Below are 25,483 nucleotides of genomic sequence, written 5' to 3'. Positions count from 1 at the left end.
TATAGAGTAGCTGAGAGTCAAAGATTGCCGCAATGCATTGTGCCTACTAACTCCTTCCCAACGCACATACGCCGGTGTGTTAAAGCATGGAAATACGAAAAGAAGAACCAAGTATGTAAATTGTTCTAAGGGAATCATGTGCAGATTAATAAATGAATCACAAGAAAACCCGGCGAAGAAGAATCAAGATGGAGTAACCGATACAGAGAATAAACCATCGAGACCTGATATTAGCCTCTCGGTCGTCCTAGTCTGAACCCTGAAACTCGAGAATGAACCAATCAAAAGCAAAGCAATTACAGAAGGGATGCAAGCAGCATGAAGAAACCTCCTGCACCACCAAGGGCAAGTGAGGGAGCGCCATTGAGAGAGGCAGCGTTGGTAGGGGTCGAAGTACCGGAGCTGGAGGAACCGGAGCTGGAGGAAGAGCCAGAGGAGGAAGAACTGGAGGTACTCGATCCGGAATTGGAAGAAGAGGGGGTGTTGACACCGCTCTTCACCTCAAACTTGATATTGGTGATCTCCTTGCCGGTGTGGTCAAACACCTTCTGGGGGATGGTGGTGGAAGAAACAGAAACGAACTTGCCAACGGGAGCATCGGGCAGGCCGTTCTTAATGTAGTCCGCGACCTTGGGAGGAACCTCGGGCAGATCCCAGGCGTTGTAGAATGGCTGGCTGCCTTTGGCGCGGGTAATGAGTGAAACACTGCACTCCTCAGCCTTGACATTGGCCTGGGTAGCGTTGCTTGACATGATGCGGTCCATATCGAGCTTGTTGAGCTGCTTCTGGAAGTTATCATAGTCGACCAGAGTGGTCACGGTTTTAGAGTCCTTGATCTTGATCAGGCCGTACTCATTATCCTCCTGGGTCCATTCGTAAACCAGACCACCAGAGAAAGCCTGGGTCATCTCCTCGCCGTAAATGGCCTGCACTTCGGTGAAAATACGGGGCTTGACTTCGTTACAGCCGTACTCGGAGAAGAAAACGGGGATAGTGGCATCGGCGAAGTCTCCGGTTAGGTCCTCGAAGCCGCTGGTCTTGTAGCTAGCGTCACCGCACCAAGAGTAGGAGTTGAGGCCGAAGAAGTCAGCGCGAGAAGAAGTCGAATTCTTGAGGTCACACTCAAAGTAGTGAATAGTGTCCATCAAAATGTCACGGATATCGGCAGCGGAGTATCCCACAGGAATAGCACGCTTAGCGTTCTTGGCGATGTAATCCTTCATATCACGAACGACAGCACGCATGTATCTAGGAACCACGTAATGGGCGTCCTCGTTGATGACCTCGTTTCCAGCGAAGAAGCCTAGGACGTTGTCGTAGTTCTTGAAGCCCTCGATAACACCGAACACCTGCTTGTAGTAGATGGCGCTATAGGTGGTCCATGGCTGGCTGCGGTCCAGATAACCACCCGCCAAAGGGTTGCTAACATCAAGAATCATGTAGATACCGGCGGCGTTGAAGATCGAAGCACACTCATCGTGATTGAGAGAGGGTTCCAGGTTGTAGATACGGATGGTGTTAATCTATGGAAATAAGTTGCTGTATAAGGAATATAGGGTCTGTGAACATACACCCAGGCGCTGCATGAGGGCAGCATCGCGCAGGCAGGCATCTGCATCGCTCAATGGGTCTAGCTTCTTAGTGAAGCCGGATGAGCCACCAGGCTGGTAGCTATTTGAATCAGCCACCCGTCAGCCACTGAAGAATGTGGGGTAAAATGCGACAGCCCATGCAAGGAAGCCTTACTCAACACCGATAATCTGGAAACGATCTTTGGTCTTCGAGTCAACAAAGTCTTTACCGTTGACTTCAAGTGGGGTCAAAGCAGCCGCGGTGCTGGCGAGTGCACACAAGGATGCGAAGAGACGAGTGTACTAAGAAATTAGCTTGGTATATAATTGATATTGCGACAGCACATACAATCATTGTGAAAGGGTATGTAAAATGAAATATAGAGAAGAAGAGAAAAGTAGAGGGTCCGGGGGAATAAATCTAACGAGTGACAAGCGCAACGGCGCGAACTGGGGAAGGAACGACTTGAGACCAAAAAAAAAAAAAAGAAATCAAAGGAATAGGACAAGGACTTTAAAGGACTTTAAAATGAGTTAAATAAAATCTAAGAAAATAGTAATTATCTTAAGTGGAGAATCAAAAGTCTTTGAACAAATAATAAGGGGGCATTTAGAGGGTCTTAGGGACTTAGAGGGTCTTGGGGGTCTTGGAGGTTTCATATAATCCGAGGTTTCACTATTTAGTATATTGGTACGGAGGAGGATCCGTATATGTTGTACAATCAAATCAAATATAGTATCATATTGATATAGTATAGAGTATAGAAAATTAATTCTATATGTATCAGAATCATCAACCTTCTCTGCTCTTCTTTCCTCTCTTTCCTCTTTTATCCCTCCCAAATCTCCCGGGCCAAGTCCGGCCAAGATTCCCCAAGGCCAAGATGTTCAATAATGATTTGGACGCCACTTCTGGGCTATCTGGGCTGTGTTGAAATGTTACTACATTCAGGGGGGGAATTTCGTATACGGAGTGAACAACATCGATCCCCAACTCTCTGCTATTTGAAAATTAATGATATTACTAGCTGGTGTAGTCGGAGGGGCGGCTTAGGGCTTCGGAGATATTGGCCTTGATTTTCAGGTGTCCACCACCTTCCCGATTGGGAATGTCTTATTCACCTGGGCAGTTCACTGCCTCTTATCTACCGGCGCACATACATCGTTATATATATATATATATATATATATCCACCAATTGCCATTTATAATTAGAATGAACTCCACCTTAAGACCTCAGGTTAACTTAAGAATGTCTTGGACTCAAGGCATACCTCGGCAATGAATTGTACCACAACGCTGGTAGCTCTACGGAGTACAAAGTACATATGTGGGGATTTAGAGCTAGGGTTCCAAGTTCCGAGTGTAAGAGATACATAGTAGTTCCTTCTAACAATAGACCAGTCTAGGGACGTCTTCCCCCAAGAAGATTGAAAGGTTATGTATCTCAGAGAAAACCAAAAGAGTAGAGGTTGCTTTAGATTGGTATCTCTTCTGCTCCATCTATTTGGAGTACAACACATTTGGCAATCGCCATTCCAAATTAGATGGTCTTCATTCGCACCCCTTTTGTTTTCCACCTAGTTCCCCGGGATATAAATTATGTGATACAAATTTGAGAATTCCATCTTTCTAAAATACAAGTTGTTGAGAGGGGTCCAGTGTTCTATTCGATGTTATCGTCAGTGCCAGTCTTGCGGCCGGCAGATTGACCATCAAGTGCGATAAGCTCGGCGAGAATTTCGAGGGTTTCCTTGGGAACGGTCTTGTCGTAAATTCCAATCAGATCCTGTGTAATTATAACAGTTAGAATATTGCAGATGATGAAAAGGCAATCACAACGGGAGTGGTTTGTACGTACCTGAGGCTGGGGGTAGACCTTCAATGCTTTCCAAAAGGCGATGGCTGCCTCGACTTGGGAGCCTGGAGATAGATACAGTTAGCCATATGTTTATTTTGGATTCTTTTTTTTTTCAATTGAGAGCTATAACTATAGCTCAATCCCTTCGAGGTAGGATGAGACGGTGGATTCAATTTACCTTCAGAGGCACAAAGAGATTCACCCAATGCGACTTGAGTCATAAAGAAGCTTTCTTTCTCTTCAAGATCTGTTGGAAGTTCACCGTTCTTCTTCACTTGTTCGAGCGCATTCTTGAGATCTGCGAGTCTGGCTGCGGCACCGGCCTCTGCCTCCTGCTTCGCGGTTTGTTCGACCTTCTTGTTGTTCTTCTTCAACGACTTGCGGAAGCTAGGGTCGCTTTGACGCTTGTGATCGAAATAAACGGCATAGGCTGGTACAAATGGTCAAAAAGGTTGAAGAACGCGACAAGACGGATGCTACATACCGAGAACTCCCGTCAGAATCGTGCCGGCGACGATGGCAGTGTTTCGGAAAGCCATAGTGAAGATGTGGGATAAGATGGAATTAAAGTTATCAAATTTGTCCCAACCTAACAGTGTATGGGAATTTGGAGAGGTGATAGTGCTTGAGTGGTGGTTGTGGTTGATAAAAATGTTTCAAAAGGATGTCCAGAGATGCCCGGAGCCAATGGATTATATAATCATAGCAGGCCGTCATCCCCTTGAACCTCCCGTGTCCATTCCTTGATTATTGCTACAGTGAAATCACCATGGAAGGCCGAGGATTAACTCTGAGGAGCAAGTCTCGTCGTCAGCGCCCTCAGATTAGTGCCCCCAAACCCATCTCCGGTCCCCTACCTCCCAATACCAGGTCTCCCGAGTCAGGCCCATCCGCAATCCCCACACGTGAGCGGGCACCCCAGAACGATGCGACCTCGGATTTAGTGAAACGACGATACTCGACTCGATTCAATAGTGCACCTGATTTTGATGCCAATGCTCCTCCTGTTCCGTCACTACCAACGCAGGTGCCTGGGGGACGATTAGCACCGGCAGCTCTTCCGAGACAACCCTCACCAGCGGACCCGAACTCACCAGCACCAAAAGTCGATCTCAATGCTCTACGAGATCCTAGTCTTCCAGTTGATCGATGTTAGACCTCCATGTCCCGTCTATTTGTTAAAGCTAACCAGGAGTTCCCGATCCTAGATGTGGCCAGTTTGCTAGCCAACGCCTCCGAGGAAGATATCCGAAAGTACCAAGAAAGTCTACGCAAAGTCAAGAACCGGACATCCACCGACCTGCAGCAAAATGTTTATCAGAATCGCACCCAATTTATCAAGATCAGTAAAGAGGCTGAGAAGCTCAAGGATGAAATGCGGACCCTCCGTACCCTCATGGCGGAACTGACAACGGCGCTCGGACAAACAAGCGTCGGGAATTCACCTAATCCCATGTCACCGATGGAAGACTCTTTTCCTAAACGCAATGCGAATCGCAGCTCGGTTGCCAACCTCGAGAGCATGTGGAGCGTACAACTACAAACGTTGTGGAAGACAGTGGAAGGGTCACAGAAGTGGCTTCCAGCTGCGCCAGGACGGCACATCGTCCTAGAAACTGGTAATTGGGTTGAGCTAGATTCGGCAACCTGGAAACCAAGAAGACCCGTTCACATTGTGCTGTTGAACGATTACCTGCTCGTGGCTGCGAAGAAGCGTAAGCGGGTTGACCAAAGTCACCCCAACCACCGAGGACCTGTTCCAACGAGGCTAGTGGCAGAAGACTGCTGGCTTCTCAACGATATTGATATGATTGATCTTGGAGCCAATCTGGGAACGGGGCAAGCGCGTGAAGAGGCTTTGGACCGGGGCATTGGGAGATCGATCAGCATCCGTGTGGGAAATAAGCCCTTTACATATCGCCATGATGACGTTTCAGCGAAACAAGAACTTCTAGCAACTTTCCGCAAAACAGTCGAGGACTTGCGTCGAACTATGCGCTCGGAGACCGAAGCGGCCAGCAAGCCCTTGGAAGCATATGGATATCTGGCTGGTCGGCAACATTCCCATTCGAAAAAGCCAGAAGCTTTCGATCTCTCCGATACCCCAAGAGACAAATCTGATATACGCATTGACGTGGATGGAAAACAACAGAACCTCCGTTGGGTTGAAGGACAGGTGGACGAGCTTGATATCGATATTGCGCTTCAGCGATTCGAAGCATCTGTGCTCAGTATCGAGCGACTACGGAATTTGGCCAAGACTCTCAAGGGCAACACCATTGCACAAGACATCATCAATTTCAAGGTCGACGGGCGAGCAACTCGGCTTGCTGGCATTCTCTCGCGGGCACTAGTTGACAAACACTCGTTCCCGGCGGCTACCAAGACCCACGTTACCTGGTTGACTCGGTTAGGGTTTGAAGATCAGGCACGCGAGACATACCTGAAAGCGCGTTCGGACGTGATCGGCCAACGCATCCGGTATGTTCTTCACTCTCTTATTATACAAGCTTAGATATCCATGGGTGCATGCTGACATTTTCACCAAGGGCCTGTATCTTTGAAGGTGATCTACCACTTTACATCTTCCAGATTTCCTACGTTTATTTCACCCTGATCAAGAACACCATCAGTATCTACCAACAATGTTTCCCTAGCGTAATGAGCAGTTCCTGCATTCGCTGGGCTAAGCATCACCTCGACGGATTCAATGCTCTGCTTAACCGACAACTTAGCAGCGTGCAGCGTGGTACATCGGTTTGGCAGAGATGCCTTGACATTGTGCACGACCATGCCGCTCTCTTGGTGGAAGTGGGTGTGGATTTCACAGACTTGGTGACTCGTGGACTAGACGAGAATGGCGAAGGGTTTGACAGGCCACGCACCGTCCAACCTAGCGAGCTGGGAACATTCTAGTGTAGTTAGAAATGTTGAATCAGCGTTGAATTTGAATTCTATGTAGAGATTCTTATTCAGATTTTATTATTCTACTAGTATTCTACATAGTAGTATAGCTATTAACGTCTTGTCAGGCATTTTCTCCGCAATCGGCTAAATACCGGGGATCATCCCCATTGGAATTCTTCGCCTTTAACCCCTCCAGATTTCTATACCTTTACTTAATACCGGTTTATAGCAATACCAGTTTATATCCGGTTATATCAGGCTACATATCTTCAGTCAAATAAATATGCCAATCCCATCCCTACCCCTCTTTACTGCGGCGGAGCAACATGCACAGAATCCCGAGAAGATAGCCGTCATTGACACCACCAAACAAGAATCGTTCACATTCGTTCAATTACTGGCCGATGCAGCATCATTAAGGAAGCGCATAATTGAGCAATTGGGTTTGACAGGCGATTTGGAAGAACGACGCATTGCCTTCTTGGTCCCCAATGGATATGACTACGTTGCTACGCAATGGGCCGTGTGGGCGGCTGGAGGTGTCTGCGTTCCACTTTGTAGGTGAAAAAAAAAAAGGCGATGTGCAGGTGAAACCTCTCGCGATTAATGCTAACATGACTAGGCACAAGTCACCCAGTGAAGGAACTGTTATACACTATCGGAGATTCGGACCCCTCATTGATTATTGTCCATCCACATTTCGAGAAGATCGCACCCTCGCTACGTGAAGGATGTACCGCCGATATACCATTCATGGGACTAGAACCGTTCTCTCGAAACGAGACCCCGACCTTACCTTCTTTCTCACCACCCTTTGCGCTCACTCGTCGCGCTCTGATGATCTATACCTCTGGAACCACATCAAACCCCAAGGGCTGTGTGACGACACACGAGAATATCACTTTCCAAGCGAGCTGTCTAGTCAAGGCCTGGGAGTACTCTCCCTCCGACCATCTTATTCATGTGCTGCCACTCCACCATGTCCACGGTATCATCAATGGCCTGACTTCCAGTTTGCTGAGTGGTACAACGGTGGAGATGCATCCGAAGTTTGATCCGAAGGTGATCTGGGAGCGGTGGCAGGACCACGGCTCCTCGACTTTATTCATGGCTGTACCGACTATTTATTCGCGTCTAAATGACTACTTCGATGCTCATATCCGGGGCACGGAACAAGAAGATGCCGCACGGGCGGGCGCTCGTGCTTTACGGCTGGTCGTCAGTGGATCTGCGGCTCTACCCACTCCAATCAAAGAAAAATTCGCCGAAATCACCGGGCAAGTTTTACTAGAACGATATGGGATGACCGAGATCGGCATGGCGCTCAGTTGTGGGCTGGAGATTCAAAAGCGAATCGATGGCAGTGTAGGATGGCCATTGCCCGGCGTGGAGATCCGACTGACTGAAAAAGAAACCGGTCGGATCGTGGATGGCGTGAATGAAGACGGTATGATTGAGGTCAAGGGCAGTAATGTCTTCTGTGAGTATTGGCGGAAACCGGAAGCGACGGCCTCAGAGTTCACAGCGGATGGATGGTTCAGGACCGGCGACGTTGCTAAACGCGATTCAAGCGGTGCATACTTCATCCAAGGCCGTGCTTCTGTTGACCTGATCAAATCCGGTGGATATAAGATTTCCGCATTGGAAGTTGAACGCAAGATGCTGGCCATTCATGCGATTCAAGAAGTTGCAGTAGTTGGATTGGCGGACCAAGAATGGGGCCAGCGAGTTGCAGCAGTTGTCAAGTTCCGAGAAGGGGTATGTTTTGCGTGCTTGCGGACCTGTCTTCTTTAACTAACAGTGATATAGGTTACATTAGACCTTCCTACTCTACGAGCTGAGCTCAAGGACGAGATGGCTCCTTATAAGATCCCAACCGTTCTAAAGGTTGTAGATGGGATCGAGCGTAATGCCATGGGGAAGGTCAACAAAAAGGTCATTATACAAAAGTACTGGCCGGATAAAGCATGATAAGAGTAAGAGAGCGAATATACAGTTGAGAGACCAATTTATAAGTTTTCATATCAACCTCCAGGGCTACATGCACATATAGTATGTTAACTAAGACCTATGCCGATCTTCACGTGGTATCTGATCTCGTCATTTCAACCCCAATATTGCTCATTCTCTTCTTATATGCCTTATAGAAATCCTGTAATATTATTCGCTATCTCTAGAGAACATGGGGAATAATAGATGGTGTGCGAGATATGTTATATTTCTTCTATTTCCCCCTCATCTCTTCACATATATCATAACCTCAATTCAAGACTGATTCAGTCATGGCTTCAGAAAAGCATCTACCGAGCGAGAGCGATACCAGTTCAAGTATAGGCATCAACGAAAAGGCCTTATTACGGAAATTGGACTATCGCCTTTTGCCACCCCTCACATTACTCTATTTACTCTCCTTTTTGGATCGTAGTAATGTGGGAAATGCCCGTCTAGAAGGGATGACCACCGATATCAATATGTGTACGTTGTGTGTGCTTCTATATCGATTCAATAGCTAATTGGGAAACAAATAATATAGCAGGAAACCAGTACCTTACAGGTCTGACTCTGTACTTTATCGGCTATGTTCTTTTTGAGATCCCTTGTAATGTGAGCAATGCCTGTTAATATAAATGAGTATATACTAACCAGCTCTGTTCAGATCATCTTAAAGAAAACCACCCCAAGAATATGGCTTCCGACTCTCACTCTTGTCTGGGGAGTAGTTGCTACACTCCTAGGAGTGGTGCAGAATTACTCTGGTTATTTATCTTCACGATTCTTCCTAGGTGTTGCAGAGAGTGGATTGTTCCCCGGTGTGGTGTTTTACCTGTCAATGTGGTATAAGCGTAACGAGCAACATTATCGCGTGGCTCTGTTTTTCAGTGCAGCTTCGCTGGCAGGTGCCTTTGGTGGTATTTTGGCTTGGGTTGGTTTTCCTTTTTACCCGATAGATAACCACAACTGACGAAGTTCTAGGCAATTTCTCACATGAAAGGTGTGGGAAACTTGAATGGTTGGAGATGGATCTTCATTCTGGTGCGTTCCCACTATGTGATCTTGATATACAGCAACATATGCTCACAATTCAATTCAGGAAGGACTGTTGACCATTGTCGTTTCAATCATCGCCTATTTCTGGGTGTACAACTACCCATCAACAGCCGAGTTTCTATCAAAGGAAGAACGGGAGTTCATCCAATTGCGTCTGAAAAATGACAGCGATGCCACCCGGGATGAGGAATTCACCTGGTCGGCAGTAGTAGATGCATTCAAAGACCCCAAGGTCTGGCTGTATGGACTTGGATTCCACACCATGTCTTTGCCACTATACACGTTATCTCTCTTCCTTCCAACAATCATCAAAGAGCTCGGATACTCAGCGGCAAAGGCCCAGCTACTTTCCGTGCCACCGTATGCGGTGGCATTCTTCATGACCATTGGAGTTGCGATTGCTTCTGAGAAGACTCGCAGTCGGGCGCCATTTATCATGGGATCATCCGCTATTGGATGTATCGGATATATCCTCCTGCTCTCACAGCACCGTGCTGGAGTGTCTTACGTTGGAACCATCTTCGCTGCGGCAGGCATTTACCCAGCTGTGGCCATTGTGCTGTCTTGGCCCGCTAATAATGTATCTGGCCAGACTAAACGCTGCATTGCCAACGCCATGCAGATATCAATTGGCAATTTGGGTGCGGTCCTTGGAACCCAGCTATACCGCACCGAGAGTAGCCCGCGGTATTTCCTGGGTCATGGGTTTGCCTTGGGATATCTGGTTGCCAACATTGTGGTTGTTGGGGTCCTGTGGAAGGTTCTCCGACGGGAGAATTCCGAGAAGGAGCGTCTGAGAGAAATCCATGGATTAAGTCCTTTGATGGGAGATGTAGGTGATGCCGAGGGAGAATTCCAAGGCGATAAAGATCCTCGTTGGGTATTCCAAACTTGAAAAGAAGTTGTCTCAGATGAATTAGTGAATTAGATTGTTCAGAGTATATATGAAAATGCCAAAACTGCCAAAAATGCCCAAAACCAGTCCAGGCCCAAGCCCCAAAAGATGCCAAGTAAAGTATAATCGCCCAAAATGTCCGGAAATGTCCCCAATTGACCCAAAATGACCCAAAATAACCCAAAATAACCCCAAAGTGACCCAAAATAATCCAAGATGACCCCAAATGACCCCAAAACGACCCAAAATGGAAAACACGCAAAACACGCAAAACACGCAAAACACGCAAAACACACACATAACACATAACACATGACACACACATCACACATAATATACATAAAAAGAAATATAGACATACACACTGAACGGGACCGTCAAATGAAACGGAGATTCATCTAATCTATACAGCTGATTTAAGCTGCTTACGGAGTATCAAAAAAAAAACAGAACTTTTCAAAACAGGAAAGAAACATGTCGCGCGTGAATCCATGGATATCCCCTTTCCCACATAATTATAATGGCAAAAGAGTTTTATATTCATGGCGCCAAGACAAGGGCAAGGAGAGCCATGCGGCAGTAAAGGCCGTAGCGCATCTGTAATGTAAATTAGTATATTGTTCAAAGAAATCAGGGGAGATTCAAAACATACCTGGCGGAAGTAAGCAGCCCGCTGGTCGAAGTCAACTTCCTCAGAGATCTCGGCGTTGCGAGGGAGGGGGTGCATGACAACCATGTGTTCCTTGGCGTGCCTGAGCAAGGCGTTGTCAATGACAAAGGTGTTCTTGAGACGCTCGTACTCGGAGAGGTCGGCAAAGCGCTCCTTCTGCACACGGGTGCAGTACAGGATGTCAGAGCTGGCGACAATCTCAGGAGTGAGCTCCTCAGACTCAAGGACCAGCTGGCCGGAAGCAACAATCAGCTGGCGGACATCCTCGGGAAGGGCGAGGGCCTTGGGGGCGACAAGCTGGATGCGGACATCGTAGAACTGGAGCAGCTTGATGAGAGAGTGCACGGGGCGGCCGTACTTGAGATCACCAGTGAAGGTGATGGTCAAGCCGGTGACAGTGCCCAGCTCCTCGCGGATGGTGAACAAGTCCAAGAAGGCCTGGGTGGGGTGCTCAAGGGCGCCGTTGCCACCGTTGATGACGGGAACCTGGGAGTACTTGGCGGCAACCTCGGTGCTGCTCGCTTCGGGATGACGCAGGACAACAGCATCGCTGTAGCATCCGAGGGTGCGGATGGTGTCCTGAAGAGACTCACCCTTCTGGGTAGAAGAGTGCTCAGTGGCGACAGCGATGGTACGTCCACCAAGACGCTGCATGGCGGCGTCGAACGAAGCCGAGGTGCGGGTGGAGGGCTCGTAGAAGAGGGTGGTCAGAACACGACCCTTCAGGAGGTCAAGGACACCGTGGCGCTGGACACCAAGACGCATCTCCTGGGCGACAGTGAAGAGCAGGTGCAAGTCCGCGCGGGAGAACTGGTTCACAGACAATATGTGCTTTCCACGGAAAGGAGAGCGGGAGAGCATATCGGCCAGCGACGGGGAGAGCTGCGAGGAGGGGGCGTAAAGGGGAGGACCAAGTTCGCCAATGGCAGGAACAGCGTTGTCCAGGGCACGGAAGCGGCGACCAGGAGTGCCAGACATAGAAACATGTCTAGAGAGGGAACTCTCCGGGCGGGCCATGGGGGTCATGGGCTTCTGCACGGGCGAGGTGGGGACGATTCGGTGACTGGACATGTCGGCACCCTTGACGGCATCCTTGGTAATCTCACCATCGAGACAGGCGGTCTTGCCCTGGAAAACGACACGCTGGACGGAGCCGCGCATGGTCTTGCCGTTGAACGGAGACCAGGCCTGGGAGTTCTGGAAAACGTAGGGGCGGTCGATCTCAATCTCGAGCGAGCTGTCGACCTGGTCGTGCAGCTCGAAGATCTTCTTGGGGTTGTCGCAGAGACGAGCGGTGATATCCTCAATGGTCAGGCGACCTTCCGAGACAGCAGTGAACAGCAGAGGAATAGACTCAGCGATACCGGACTCGGGGGTGGCCTCCTTGCCAGCAACCTGGAAGGGAATGCTGCCAATGGAGAAGACATCGATGGTGCTCAGGTGTTCCCACAGAGCCTTCTGGTCCTCGGCGGTGGGCAGGGAGCTGCAAGCCGGGAATTCCTCGCGCGAGAGGAAGAGGGAGTAAATCGAAACATCGCAGGTCACCTTCAGGCCCTTCTCCTTGCTCAGAGCGATAAGGCTGATATCCTCCTTGGAGGTAACACTCATGACGTGAATGTTACGGCTGTGAAGGCTGGCCAACAACAGGATCGAGGCAAGATCGGTGCTCTTGGCATCAGTGATCAGAGGCTTGCTCGAGGGCCAAGAGCTGAAGTGGTTGGTGACAGTGGCCACCTTGTTGATGTTGCCCGACAGGTGATTGAAGGGGACGAAGAGAGATCCAACCTCACCAGCCATCTGAATGATCTGATCCGAGTTGGTGGCGGTGGCAGCAACAGAGATGTTGAAGTCGCACAGCGACTTGCCGTGAGCGTTCTGCTGAACAATCTTCAGGTCCCGGGACTCGGTGACCGAGCTGTCAACACCGACCGGCATCACACGGATCATGCTGAAACCAGCTCCAATCGAAGCCTTAGAAACAGTTTCGAAATCGCTAGAACCAGCGGAAACGAGATTCGGGACGAATGCAGCAATGTTGACCAGACCGGGAAGGACCACGGTGCGGTGGCTGGTCTGGTAGTCCGAAGGAATGATGTTCAGAGGGAAGTGGCGAGCAATAGCCTCGATCAGGATCTTGGCATTCTTGACGTTAGTGACCAGGGGAGTCTGATAGTCAACAGCCATACGACGAGTACGGTAACCCTTGGACATGTAGTTGGCCGGGCGACGGAAGCGGTTGTTGGACGGCAAGTTGATGTACAGATCGATGAGGTTGTTGGACAAGTGCTGAGTAAGAGAGTACTCAGACTTCATGTCCTCCTCCTCGTGGTCCGGAAGATGCTCAAGGTACTTGACAGGCACGCCGTTCTCCTTGAGGAAATCAGCGGTACCAGCAGTGGCGAAGAGGTTGTAATCGAGGTCGTGGAGCTTCTTGATAGAGGGCAGCATCTCAAGCTTCTCCTTGTAGGAACCAATCGAGAACAGGATGTTGCGGCGAGGAAGACGGAACCCAGTGGACAAGAGAGCCTTCAGGTAGGCCTCGTACTTGTCACGGCCGAACGAGGCGACCTCACCAGTAGAGGCCATTTCGACGCCGAGGACGGGGTCAGCACCGGACAAACGCGAGAACGAGAACTGGGGAACCTTGACACCGACGTAGTCCTTGGGGACCGATACGGGGGGGTACTCCTGGAATGGAATTCCGATCATGGCCTTGGTGGCCATCTCGATCAGGTCGACACCCATGACCTTGGACACGAAGGGGAAGGACCGCGAGGCACGAACGTTGCACTCAATGACCTTGATGTCGTTATCCTTGGCAATGAACTGAATGTTGTAAGGACCAGTAACGTTCAGGGCATTACCAATCTTCCGGGTAGCCTCTTCAATGCGACGGACGGTCTCCGGGCTCAGATCCTGGGGGGGCAAGATCAGAGTAGCGTCACCAGAGTGAACACCGGCGTTTTCAACGTGCTCAGAGATGAAGTGGCCAACCATAACACCGTTGCGGGCGACAGCGTCCATCTCGATTTCCTTGGCATTTTCAATGTACTTGGTGATAACAACAGGGTGCTCACGAGAGACATCGACAGCCTGGTTCAGGTAGCTGGCCAGATCGTGCTCGGAGTAGACAGTGTTCATAGCAGCACCAGAGAGCACGTATGAGGGACGGACCAGCACGGGGTAGCCGACCTTCTCACAGAAATCGCGGGCCTCGTCAATGCTAGTCAGTTCCTTCCAGGCGGGCTGATCAACCTCGATACGATCCAACATGCGGGAGAACTTGTAACGGTTCTCGGCACCGTCAATCATCTCGGGAGAGGTACCCAAAATGTTAACATTGAGACGGTGAAGGGGTAGAGCGATGTTGTTAGGGGTCTGACCACCCATAGACATGATCACACCGCTGGAGGTCTCCAGCTGGTAGATGTCCAGAACAGTCTCCAGGTTGATGTTCTCGAAGTAGAGACGGTCAGCCTCATCGTAATCGGTACTAACAGTCTCCGGGTTGTAGTTGACCATGATAGTCTTATTGCCTTGCTCGCGGAGCGTGCGAATGGTACGCACGGAACACCAATCGAATTCGACCGAGGAACCGATACGGTAGACACCAGAGCCCAGAACCATAATACCGTGATCGTCGAAAGACAGATCATGCTGGGAGGCATTGTAGGTAAGGTAGAGGTAATTGGTGAAGGCTGGGAACTCGGCGGCGACGGTATCAATCTGCTTGACAATAGGGGTGATACCAGCCTCAACACGCATGCGGCGCACAGCGAGCTCGTTAGAGTCCAGGAAGTTGGCGAGCTGGCGATCGCAGAAACCGAGCTGCTTGGCTTGGCGGATCATAGGCATAGGCACGGAGGTGGCATTGAAGGCGGAGATGGACTTGCCGAAGTCGCTGAGGCCCTTAAGACGGGTGAGGAACCACTTGTCAATGCTGGTGAGCTTCCAGATATCATCAACGGTGTAACCGGCGGCCATGGCGTTGGCAATGGCAAACAGACGCTGGTCAGAGGGAGTCTGGAGCTCGCCCTTGATGGACATGAGAGCATCGGACTCGTTGAAACCAAGGTTGTGGAAATCAACCATGCGAATGGCCTTCTGAATAGCTTCCTCGAAGGTGCGGCCAATGCTCATAACTTCACCGACACTCTTCATGGAAGAACCAAGCTGAGTAGAGACGCGAGTGAACTTCTTCAGATCCCAACGAGGGATCTTGACCACGCAGTAGTCAAGCGAGGGTTCGAAGCAGGCGCAAGTGGACTGGGTGACCGAGTTCTTAATCTCGTTCAGGGGGATACCAAGACCCAACTTGGCAGCGATGAAGGCAAGAGGGTATCCGGTAGCCTTAGAAGCTAGGGCGGAGGATCGAGACAGACGAGCGTTGACTTCAATAATGCAGTACTCCTTCGAGAAGGGGTTAAGGGCATATTGAATGTTACATTCACCGACAACGCCGAGGTGACGAATGACGTTGACTGCGGTGGTTCGTAGCATATTGTAGTCCTCGTCGGAGAGGGTCTGGGAAGGAGCAACGACAATGGAGTCACCGGTGTGAATACCAAGGGGATCGAAGTTCTCCATGTTGCAGACAGTGATACAGTTGTCCTGGGCATCACGAACAACCTCGTACTCAATCTCCTTCCAGCCCTTCATACTGCGTTCAATCAGAACCTGGGGGCTGACGGCCAGAGCCTTGGTGCAGAGATCCTTCAGCTGATCCATGTTCTCTGCGAAGCCACTACCTAGACCACCAAGAGCGTAGGCGGCACGAACAATGACAGGGAAACCGATGTCCTCGACAACGCGCAGGGACTCCTCGATAGTGGAAGCAGAAGCAGACTTAGCGCACTTCTCGTTGATGGAATCCATGCTGCGAGCGAACAGCTCACGATCCTCGGTGGTAATGATAGTATCAATAGGGGTACCGAGAACCTTGACGCCGAGCGCCTCGAACTCATCCTTGAGCTGGATACCGACCGAAAGGGCAGTCTGGCCACCGAAAGTGACGTAGATGGCATCGGGACGCTCGTGCTTGATGACCTTGCGGACGAAATCGGCGTTGACGGGCAGGAAGTAAACCTTGTCAGCCAGACCCTTGGAGGTCTGAATGGTGGCAATGTTGGGGTTGATGAGAATGGTATAGATACCCTCTTCCTTCAAAGCCTTGATGGCTTGACTACCAGAGTAATCGAACTCTCCAGCCTGACCAATGCTAAGACCACCGGAACCGAGAACCAGAACCTTCTTGACCGAGACCTTGGGGGCAGCCAAGACATTCTCCGCCTTGGTGCCACCGGGGAAAGAGACGGGCAGGTTAAGAGCCTCGGGGGAGGCAATGGTAGACTGGATGGTGTTGATGAACACATCAAACAGATACTCGGTATCGCGGGGGCCGGGTGTGCTCTCGGGGTGGAATTGAACACTGAAGAAGGGGCGGCTGGTGTGACGGATACCCTCGTTACTGCCGTCATTGGCGTTGACGAACAGCTCCTCCCATCCGTTCTGGAGGCTGCTGGAATCGACAGCATAACCGTGGTTCTGAGAAGTGATGTGGCACTTGCCAGAGAGCATGCTTGTGCAGGGGATGTTGTGACCGCGGTTACCGAACTTCATCTTGGTAGTCTGGGCGCCGACAGCGCGAGCAATCAACTGGTGACCGAGACAGATACCAAAGACGGGAGTACGGGCATCTTCGAACATCTTGGCCAGGTTCTTCGTGGTAACGGTCAGTGTCGCGGGATCACCAGGACCGTTCGACACGAACAGACCGTCGAAATCCTTTCCAGCAAGGGTGGGGAAATCGTAGTCCCATGGCACAACCAAAACCTCCACACCGCGGGCAAGCAAGCAACGCAGCTGGTTGTACTTCATACCAACATCCAAGCACAGGACGCGGACTCCACGACCCGAAGGGTGTTTCAGGGCGACATCGGCGGGAGGTGTGAATAGACGGGGTTCGCGAATTGAGACTATAAGAAAAGAAAACTGTCAGAAACCAAGTCCTTTGCTTTTTCACTGCATCAGCTTAATAGATCACTCACCCTCAGCGACGAGGTTCTTTGTGTTTGGGTCCACCCATTCAGTCTCCTCGAAGTATGACTTCCAATCGGCACCGGTGGTACCAGCAACCTCGGGGCTGGCGCCGGACTTTTGGAGCAGCATGCGGCCCAGCATACTACCGGTCTGACGAAGGTGCTTGGTCAAAGCACGAGTGTCGACACCGTGCATGGCCGGAATGCCTTCGGACTTGAGCCAATCGCCCAGAGAGGACTTGGCCAAGAAGTGCGAGAAGTCCTCGCCGGCATAGGATGCCACCACCAGGGCTGCAATGTGAATCTGGCTGGACTCGAAGTGCTTGGGCAAGTCCTTCAGAAGCTCACACATCTCATCATGTGAAGGAACACCGTAGTTACCCACGAGTGGGAAAGTAACAACCAGGATCTGGCCGCGGTATGAAGGGTCGGTGATGGACTCGGGATAACCGACCATACCAGTCTGGAAGACCAATTCACCCGAGACGCTCTTCTCAGCACCAAAGTTGTAACCTTGGTAAACAGTGCCATCTGCGAGTTCGAGGGAAACCAAACGGTCTGAGCCACCCCGAACTGGGATGCATGCTGGCTTGATCACTCCTTTGACAGAAGCCATGTTGGGCAGAGTTTCCGGGTAACCAACTGCACCACCTAGATGTGGACTGGTGGGCAGAACTGGCTCCAAAAGATTGACAGGCTGAGACATGAGGAATTGGAGATGTGAGGGAACAAGTCCTCTCGAGGACGATCTGAGTTCAAGCAGGTAACTCTAGTTCATCTGCGAATTGGGGGTTTATTTTGGGCAAGGAACAAAAGGACAAAAAAGGGAGTATAGATATAACAAAGAGTAAAGAAGAGATAATGAGTTGCTGCAACCAGCTGGTGGAGGAGGAAGAGAGGAAAAGCGAGTTCGGCAGAAAATATTTTCAAAAGCTTTTTCAGTGTTCCCCACTTTTCCTGTTTTCGGTCAATCGGTTTCACCGCAGAGATTTTCCGATCTTTTAAATTTATTAGCTTATTGTATTATACAATTTTTATAAATATTTTTTGAATACCAAGATAAATTACAATCGAATACATTGTCAATGACTGAAATTCATCTATGACTAACTTACTCTATCAATCCCCCTTCTCTTTATACATGCAGGTATTTACTGCATATGATGCAACGCACGGGCAGTGGGCCGATAACGGGATCGTATATTGCTGTGGTCCGGAGTACCACATATTTATATACGGGGTATTCCGTATAAATCTGATATAGGTATTATATAGTTACGGAGTAAACTGCTTCTATAAAGGTATAATACAATTAGCCTTTTTTTTTCATGTCACACATATGTGGCGAATCTTTTCTGATCTGTTATATGTACATGTCGGGCATTCTGTATATTCTCTACATCTCTGCATATTGTTGAGACAGTGAAAAAAAAATTTTTCAATAGATATAAGATATAATAGTTAAATTTAAATAATATCTATAAACATGAAGAATATCAAGAATATAACGAGTACGAAGTACGGAGTATAAAGAGTATATCACACTATATAGTAGGTTAAGTATAAAAATAATTAAGCCTTAAACCTCCAGGGGGGGAAAAAAGTACAATGACGTGGGGGGTTGACCATAGTGGGAGCTTAAGATCTCCCCCAACGTATAGGATCTTTGGACTAAATTAATCGCGCTTGGACTTAAACCTTTTACTTTGACAAACCTTGAATTTATTGCTTTACTTTAACTCTTTTACTCTGCTCTTCTGCTCTTCTGCTCTTTTGCTCTATTTTCATTTTCTCGCGTTCGCGTTCGACTCCACAATGCTCTAAACATCCCTACCTTCCAATCAACCTTGGAACCTCGGTTATGCTGAATTAGATTCACATTTTCTCAAAATGTTCACCTCGCTGCTTCGTCCAAAACTGCAGCGAGGGCAAACCGAGCAGTTTCCATTCTCAACTCCCTCCCCGTGGTTTCGCGCACATGACCCGCGACGCGTCCGAGCCGATGAAAGCAGCGATGATGCCCCAGAGCTTCAAGGAATCAATGAAAGGGATATGGACCAGGACTGGGAGGATGAAGAAGAGGAAGACGATCAACCATTTGAATCTACACCTCTACTACCTATGTTCTCTGCCTCACATCTGGGTACGAAAACATCTCTAGGGTACGATGTGTACCATGGACAATTGACCAACAGTGATTAGATGCGCTCCCTGTTTACAACATAACCCACGCTATCCGTCCCTTGATCGCCTCCCGTTGCGAAACTACCCTAACATGGGACCAATTACGCTCGCCGCAGGTCTCCCAGTTCCTGATCAAACCAATCCTGCAGAAGATCATGTCGGCCCACTTTTCGCGAGCGACCCTCTATGCATTAATGGCCAATTGTTTGCAATTCGAGAGAGAAATACACCTAAGTCCAGGGAACAGCGGGGCAAATCAAACACGGGCAATGGTTAGTGAACTGTTAGCAATAAAATTATTGCGGGAATACTCGACCCGAGAATTGATTGATGCACTGTCCTACGAGTTCTATCCACTTCAGGGCCAAGATCAATCCACGGTATTGGTCACGGGTCCCCAGCGGAAACGGGTAGTTGCTGCCCGTGTCTCATGCTTGGAGGTTGCCATTCGCTCACAGGCCAAGCGGTTCTTGGCCCATCCTGTCGTGGTCCAACAATTGGAGGCGATCTGGGCGGGGACGGTTGTCTTCCACTCTGCCGCTGACAATCTCCATCGTCCTATAAACAGCCAAGATAGAGACCTGGATTATGGGGCGGCAATGGATCACAATGGGAACATTGCAATCGACTCGAGCAATAAAACACTTCGGCGATCAGTGACAATCTACAACCCCCGGGACGCGTCTTTATTCAAACTATCACGGCTGAGGGTGCCACGCTATCGACAGTTTCTTTCCACTCTATCATATGCAGTACTCTTGGGACTGTTCTTGGCTGTTCTGGAACAGCGCAGCCGCAGGGTCACATCCCTTGAGATTGTATTCTGGTTTTGGAGTGCCGGATTCATGCTTGATGAGGTTGTTGGGTTCAATGAGCAAGGCTTCAGTCTTTATCTGATGAGCTTTTGGAATCTGTTCGACGTCGGAATTCTACTATTGCTCTTCGCATACTATTGCTTGAGGATATACGGGACATTCCTGACCTACCCCAGAAGTCAATTCATCGCCGATCAAGCGGTAAATCTTACTATCTTTACGAAGGTGCTTAAACCTGCGATATATGCTAATTCATTGCAGTTCGATGTTCTCACCGCCACTGCCCCCTTGCTATTTCCGAGGTTGTTTTCCATATTGGATCATTATCGCTACTTCTCCCAGCTACTCATTGCTTTCCGAATAATGGCATCGGATCTGATTGCCGTGTTCGTTCTCATTGTCATTTCCTGCTCTGGCTTTTTTGTCGCTTTCTTGAACTTTGGAGATAACAAATCCCCCAAAGTGGTGGCTTATGGGTTGTTCCAGATGCTGATGGGATTTACGCCAACAGCATGGGCAATGTGGGATGAATATGACTTTTTAGGGAAAACGATCCTGACGGTCTTCCTATTCATCTGTCATTTTGTTGTCGTCACTATCTTGATCACGGTTCTGACCAACTCCTTCATGAGAATTGTCCAGAACGCAAACCAAGAACATCAGTTCTTGTTCGCTGTCAACACCATCTCGATGGTCAAGTCCGATGCTTTATTCTCCTATGTGGCTCCGACGAACGTCATTGCCTGGCTAGTGACACCATTCCGATACCTGATGCCGTTCCGTGAATTCATTCGGCTCAACCGGACCATCATAAAGATAACCCACTTACCCATACTGTTCACAATATGCCTCTATGAGAAGACAATCCTCAGTTCTCGAGTCATTCAGCCAATGGATCTAATTGAACCTACCTCGCCGAATGAAACCCCACATCGGCCCAGTCGATTCCGTGGCTTCAGCACCCGGGCATCGGTTTTAAGGCGGGAGCCCTCTGTGGCAACGTACCAGAAGGATCGAGCGTTGGAGGAGGTATTTCGACGCCCATACAGTGATGATCGAATTCGAGGGCCACCGAGTACTGTGCATGAACGCCGCACCAATAACGTCATCAAAGACTGGATGCAGGAGATTGGCTCTGGGCCAGCCAATGGTCCCGATGATGGAGATTCGCTGGTTGTGGACCAACATGAGATGCACCCGAAACGACCTAACCCTCCATTCCGCGCTAGGTTGGCCAACCCACCTCGAAATTTCACGGAAACGACCCGATCAGTTGCTTCGAATCCTGAGGACCGAACAAGCTGCGTTGCAAGCCCAGCCATTCGGCCTCGGCGCACAAGACCCTCTATCTCGCCCACTCAGAAACGACAACTCTCCCATCATACAGATATGGAGGGCGATGATGAACTTACCAGTCATAATGGTGACTCAAACGATGACAAACACTCGGGCCAGGGGTCCACGGACAAGGCATCGTCTAACTCGGTGGGCGGTGCAGAGAAGCCCTCCCCCAAGTTCTACAGCTCTCGCCCATCTACAGCAAGAATTATCTCGCGTCGCAGCAGCCCTACACGTCGTGTCAGGCATACGCGGAATGCGTCCGGGGTCACCATGCTGTACAACCCGGGTGGATCTCCGAATGAAGAGACGGAAGGCCGGGACACACCTCCACGGCCAGATGCCGATTCCTCCGATGAAGAATCACGCCCTGGCATCTCTACCTCGGTAGACCAGGGTACCATGAAGCGTCACATTGTAGACACGTCTCGTCCTCGAAATCCTCCGATTGGACTAAATCATATGTCTGTTCCCGAAGTCGACAGTATCTACCTCTCTAGTCGACCCACAGGGACACGGCCTCGATCGGCCCTTCTCTTCGATCTGGGATCTGATCTAGGCGATAACAGGGCCGTGGCGGGTGGCTTCACCGGTGCCCTTCCGTCTAGTTTCCAGACTCAACTAGGGTTTGCCCCACCTGTCCATCGTCGTGAAGCCCCAACCCAAACCCAAGACATGCTTAGCAAATTGGTTCTAGCTCGCATGAATAACATCGAAGAAGGATTCCGTGAGGTGATAAAGGAATTCAAAGATCTCCGTCGCAGCGAGTCTAGTCGCAGTCCAAGCCGACCCGATGAATCCCGGGGGGGTACACGTGAGAAAAAGAAGCGTGACAAGAAAGACTCGAAGAAGAAGAGTATCAATTCACCCGGAAGCCGGGCTGGCAGTGGTGGAAGCCCATTCAAAGGGGATGGACCCAATGATACCCTGCCATCTACCTGACTGTTGTATCTGCAATTTGGGGGTAACACCATGTAAACAAAAATTCTGTAAATTGACTGGGTGGTTCATTTGTTTTCCGGATATCTGCTTTTGATTTGGCGCGTGGGCTTTTTGTTTTGATACCAGATACCATCTCATTCGGAGTACATAACGGCTTCAAGGTTCAATATTCAGTCCATACATGAGTACATGCCATCCTCTGACATGTCTGGTCCTTAACTTCCTGTTCACCTTGCTTTTTTTTTTACTATTCTAGTGATTTGATTTGCTGGATCCTTCTCAACCAAATGAGGTAATTATGAAGCTATTCAGAGATCCACTTTTTTATATGCCTTTTCAAGCTATCTCGTCACTGCTGAAGCTATTCCAGGATTGTCTCCTAGACAGACTCATATTTATAAGAATGAATTTTCGGAGTCCATGTACCCCTTAATTGAATGGTAGAAGTTCAATATGATTTCACTGCTAAATTTCTGGTATGGTTCATTTTCTCAGATAGCATTTCCCTTACACGCTTTCTTTGAGTTGATATCACTTCCGAGGCGATCGAGCTGTTTGAGCAGAGTCGCCACCCCGGTACGTGGCTACCTCTTCATTCGAGACAATTCTATCTCGTTGAGGAGCTAGGAAGCGGAACATCAACACTGTACCACCGATGACTCCAAAGATACTTCCTAGGGCGATGTTGCGAGATCTTTTTTGCTTTGTCAACAGGGACATCTCTACTCATGGGACAAATACTGACTTCATCGTCCTCCGACTTTGGTGAATAGTTTCTGCCATGGTCGCCATGATGTTGGTTATTTGTGGTGCAGGTTCAAATTATTCAGTTGCTAAAACAAAATTCCTACACTAGATATCTATAGGGTTAAAAAAAAAGGATGACATTCACATGAGCACATGGTGAGGTGTACGCCTACTTCTCGGTCTTCCCGTTTTAGACGGCATATATATATATATATATATATATATATTCTTTTAGAGATTTATATTAGAAATTGTATTAATATTTACATGTTTATATATATGTCTGATTAAAAAAAAAAAAGGGTATACAGCTCGTATCCAGTAAAATGCGAGATAGCTATAATCCAGTCGATAGTGTATATTTTATACTATAGATGATATTGTAAATAAACATATTATCAAGGCCTCAAGGCCAATACTTCACAAACATCAAACCATCTACATATAACTGATCGTACTATCGTCAAATCAAATGACGCACATCTGAAACCGATGTAGCTGTTTGTGGTTAACATGTTTGGCCCCCACAATAACCTGGCACAGCCCTGGGAAGATAGTATATTAAGAATATCGGAGTCTCTTTTTACTCTGTATGTTGTACATCAATGATTATTTCAATGGAAAAGAAATCTTTACCGACAGGTGTCACAACCTTTCCATCGGCCTCTGCGCCCGCAGAAGAAGTTCGTACCTACATCACCCAACTCCTCGTCAACAAATATGATGTCCCCGTCGATGTCGCTGAGAAACATGCCAATAAATGGGAAATCGGCCGGTTCTCACAGCTCACACCCGCCTCTCGAGATACTGTCCAGCGTATCTTCGGAGACAATGTCGGATTATGTATTCATAGTACGGTTCAAGAGGATTTATCCGAGGTCATGAATAAAAGGCCATCGGCAATTCTCAGTGGTTGTATGTTTTCTATTTTCTTATTTTCCCTGCGTAGTTTGAGCTGACTATATTTGCAGATGTCGCCACTGCCTCTTCCTTGTCTTTAGCGACCGTTCTATTACTATTGTTTTTACCGGAATTAGGATTGCAGGCTAAGCATGGTAATATCTTAGAATCTCTTTTCAGAGAATTTACTAATTCTCTACATAGATCGGATTATGTGGGCTGCATCTCCAGTCTGGTGGTTCTTGTTTGCTGGTTCTTGGGTGTTTTATGCCTTTAAACACCCATTGAATGAGACCACGATCGCATTGTCTTCCCTTGGGGCATTTTTTGCGATCATGGCAGGAATTACGCTTTTGCTTGTATAGAAATAAGGCATAAAGAATATATAGTAGTTAACTGTTAAGTTGTTGACTCGTCTGACATACGCTAGTCTAAATCCAGTCTCTCTATAATACCCCACAGTAAGATGTTCTCTGTGAACATCTACTCTTTCACTCCATCGGGCTCTATACTGACTTTCTTTCAAAATGGGCTCAAATATCCTTCCTACTGGATACAGTCTTCGCATCGGCTACCCATCAGTCCCTCAATACCTACACCTTCGATCCGCTGCCAAGCTTTCCCCAAAGACACCATCACAGGCGGCTGCTGTCCCCTCGGGAAGCTGGTTTGGATGCTATATTATGTTTAACGCCTTCAACGACGATCCACAACCCATTGGCATGGGGAGGATTATTGGAGATGGCGGCTGGTATTTCCATATCGTCGATATGGCCGTCCATCCGGACCACCAGAGGAAAGGTCTTGGAGATGTGATCTTGAAGGCCCTAGTACAGGAAATTTACAAGAAGGCCCCTTCAGATGGCAATCCCTACATTTCATTACTGGCGGATGAGGCTGGACGGAGACTGTACTCGAAGAATGGCTTTGTGGAGTCAGCACCGGATTCACTAGGCATGGTTCTCAGATCCTAGTTCTACATGTGGCAGTATTGAAAAACGCCCGAAATTGAGACACAGAAACATTTCTTAGTCTTTGTCTGTCTGTGAAGAAAGAGTGTTGAGAATATCCACTTCATTAATGTACATGCTAGGGACAGAGCAATCAACATCAGGGACCCAGTGACTCATTCGACCTCTTTTGGAAATCCATTCTAGACGGTTCAACTATTTTCTGTCTTATAAAGTGATATTTTACATCTTTGTCATTAAATATGAAAAAAAGAAAAAAGACAATTGTTATGTGGCTATGTATCTCTAGGCAGCAGAGCATCATTACAAACACACTCATAGCCCTCCAACCACCACTCATATACCTTCTCACTCACCGCCACTGTGGTCGTGGGGGCCTCACATCCCTGGCGCTTAGGGCCACGCACGCCCCTGCAGGGCAGAAGGCGCTAGTCGTCGGTTCGGTTTAGTGGCAGAGAGCCCTGACAACTCCAAACCGTTCGAGATGCTTGTGAACAACCATATCGATGACAGCCTAATCAAAACAGGCTTGGTGGTTTTTTTCGGGGTTCGCTTTTTTTTTTTTTTTTTTTTTCTCCTATTTTTTTTTTTTTTTA

The 25,483-nt window shown here is 48.7% G+C and overlaps 8 protein-coding genes across 8 annotated transcripts; 5 read left to right on the top strand and 3 right to left on the bottom strand.

Moving 5' to 3' along the window:
• Positions 1–296: 296 nt before the first annotated feature.
• gel2 (1,3-beta-glucanosyltransferase gel2) lies at positions 297–1,926 on the bottom strand (the record flags this gene model as incomplete). Its single annotated transcript, XM_040795883.1, has 4 exons — positions 297–1,523; positions 1,572–1,671; positions 1,747–1,874; positions 1,921–1,926. 4 exons carry the CDS (start codon positions 1,924–1,926, stop codon positions 297–299), a joined length of 1,461 nt encoding a protein of 486 aa, XP_040651449.1.
• Positions 1,927–3,237: 1,311 nt separating this feature from the next.
• On the bottom strand, positions 3,238–3,971 carry PGRI_081680 (TOM complex receptor protein TOM20; the record flags this gene model as incomplete). Its single annotated transcript, XM_040795882.1, has 4 exons — positions 3,238–3,360; positions 3,433–3,494; positions 3,611–3,862; positions 3,917–3,971. The coding sequence occupies 4 exons, from the start codon at positions 3,969–3,971 to the stop codon at positions 3,238–3,240; spliced, it is 492 nt and encodes a 163-aa protein (XP_040651448.1).
• A 230-nt stretch (positions 3,972–4,201) lies between these two features.
• PGRI_081670 (exocyst subunit EXO84) lies at positions 4,202–6,348 on the top strand (the record flags this gene model as incomplete). Its single annotated transcript, XM_040795881.1, has 3 exons — positions 4,202–4,565; positions 4,617–5,913; positions 5,982–6,348. 3 exons carry the CDS (start codon positions 4,202–4,204, stop codon positions 6,346–6,348), a joined length of 2,028 nt encoding a protein of 675 aa, XP_040651447.1.
• A 274-nt stretch (positions 6,349–6,622) lies between these two features.
• PGRI_081660 (acyl-CoA synthetase) lies at positions 6,623–8,310 on the top strand (the record flags this gene model as incomplete). The annotated part of the gene is made up of 3 exons (XM_040795880.1): positions 6,623–6,896; positions 6,962–8,097; positions 8,149–8,310. The coding sequence occupies 3 exons, from the start codon at positions 6,623–6,625 to the stop codon at positions 8,308–8,310; spliced, it is 1,572 nt and encodes a 523-aa protein (XP_040651446.1).
• An 859-nt stretch (positions 8,311–9,169) lies between these two features.
• Positions 9,170–10,282, top strand: PGRI_081650 (Major facilitator superfamily domain, general substrate transporter; the record flags this gene model as incomplete). Its single annotated transcript, XM_040795879.1, has 3 exons — positions 9,170–9,262; positions 9,313–9,372; positions 9,431–10,282. The coding sequence occupies 3 exons, from the start codon at positions 9,170–9,172 to the stop codon at positions 10,280–10,282; spliced, it is 1,005 nt and encodes a 334-aa protein (XP_040651445.1).
• A 540-nt stretch (positions 10,283–10,822) lies between these two features.
• PGRI_081640 (bifunctional carbamoylphosphate synthetase/aspartate transcarbamylase) lies at positions 10,823–17,606 on the bottom strand (the record flags this gene model as incomplete). Its single annotated transcript, XM_040795878.1, has 3 exons — positions 10,823–10,879; positions 10,935–16,927; positions 17,000–17,606. 3 exons carry the CDS (start codon positions 17,604–17,606, stop codon positions 10,823–10,825), a joined length of 6,657 nt encoding a protein of 2,218 aa, XP_040651444.1.
• Positions 17,607–18,880: 1,274 nt separating this feature from the next.
• PGRI_081630 (ion transporter) lies at positions 18,881–22,269 on the top strand (the record flags this gene model as incomplete). Its single annotated transcript, XM_040795877.1, has 3 exons — positions 18,881–19,133; positions 19,193–20,190; positions 20,251–22,269. The coding sequence occupies 3 exons, from the start codon at positions 18,881–18,883 to the stop codon at positions 22,267–22,269; spliced, it is 3,270 nt and encodes a 1,089-aa protein (XP_040651443.1).
• Positions 22,270–24,443: 2,174 nt separating this feature from the next.
• Positions 24,444–24,890, top strand: PGRI_081620 (GNAT family N-acetyltransferase; the record flags this gene model as incomplete). The annotated part of the gene is made up of 1 exon (XM_040795876.1): positions 24,444–24,890. One exon carries the CDS (start codon positions 24,444–24,446, stop codon positions 24,888–24,890), a length of 447 nt encoding a protein of 148 aa, XP_040651442.1.
• Between the last annotated feature and the right edge of the window lie 593 nt (positions 24,891–25,483).

Source organism: Penicillium griseofulvum (assembly GCF_001561935.1).
Source record: "Penicillium griseofulvum strain PG3 chromosome Unknown contig_78, whole genome shotgun sequence".
Taxonomy (NCBI): Eukaryota; Fungi; Ascomycota; class Eurotiomycetes; order Eurotiales; family Aspergillaceae; genus Penicillium; species Penicillium griseofulvum.
Note: the sequence above shows the minus strand (reverse complement) of the source record. Positions and strands in the feature narration are given on the sequence as shown.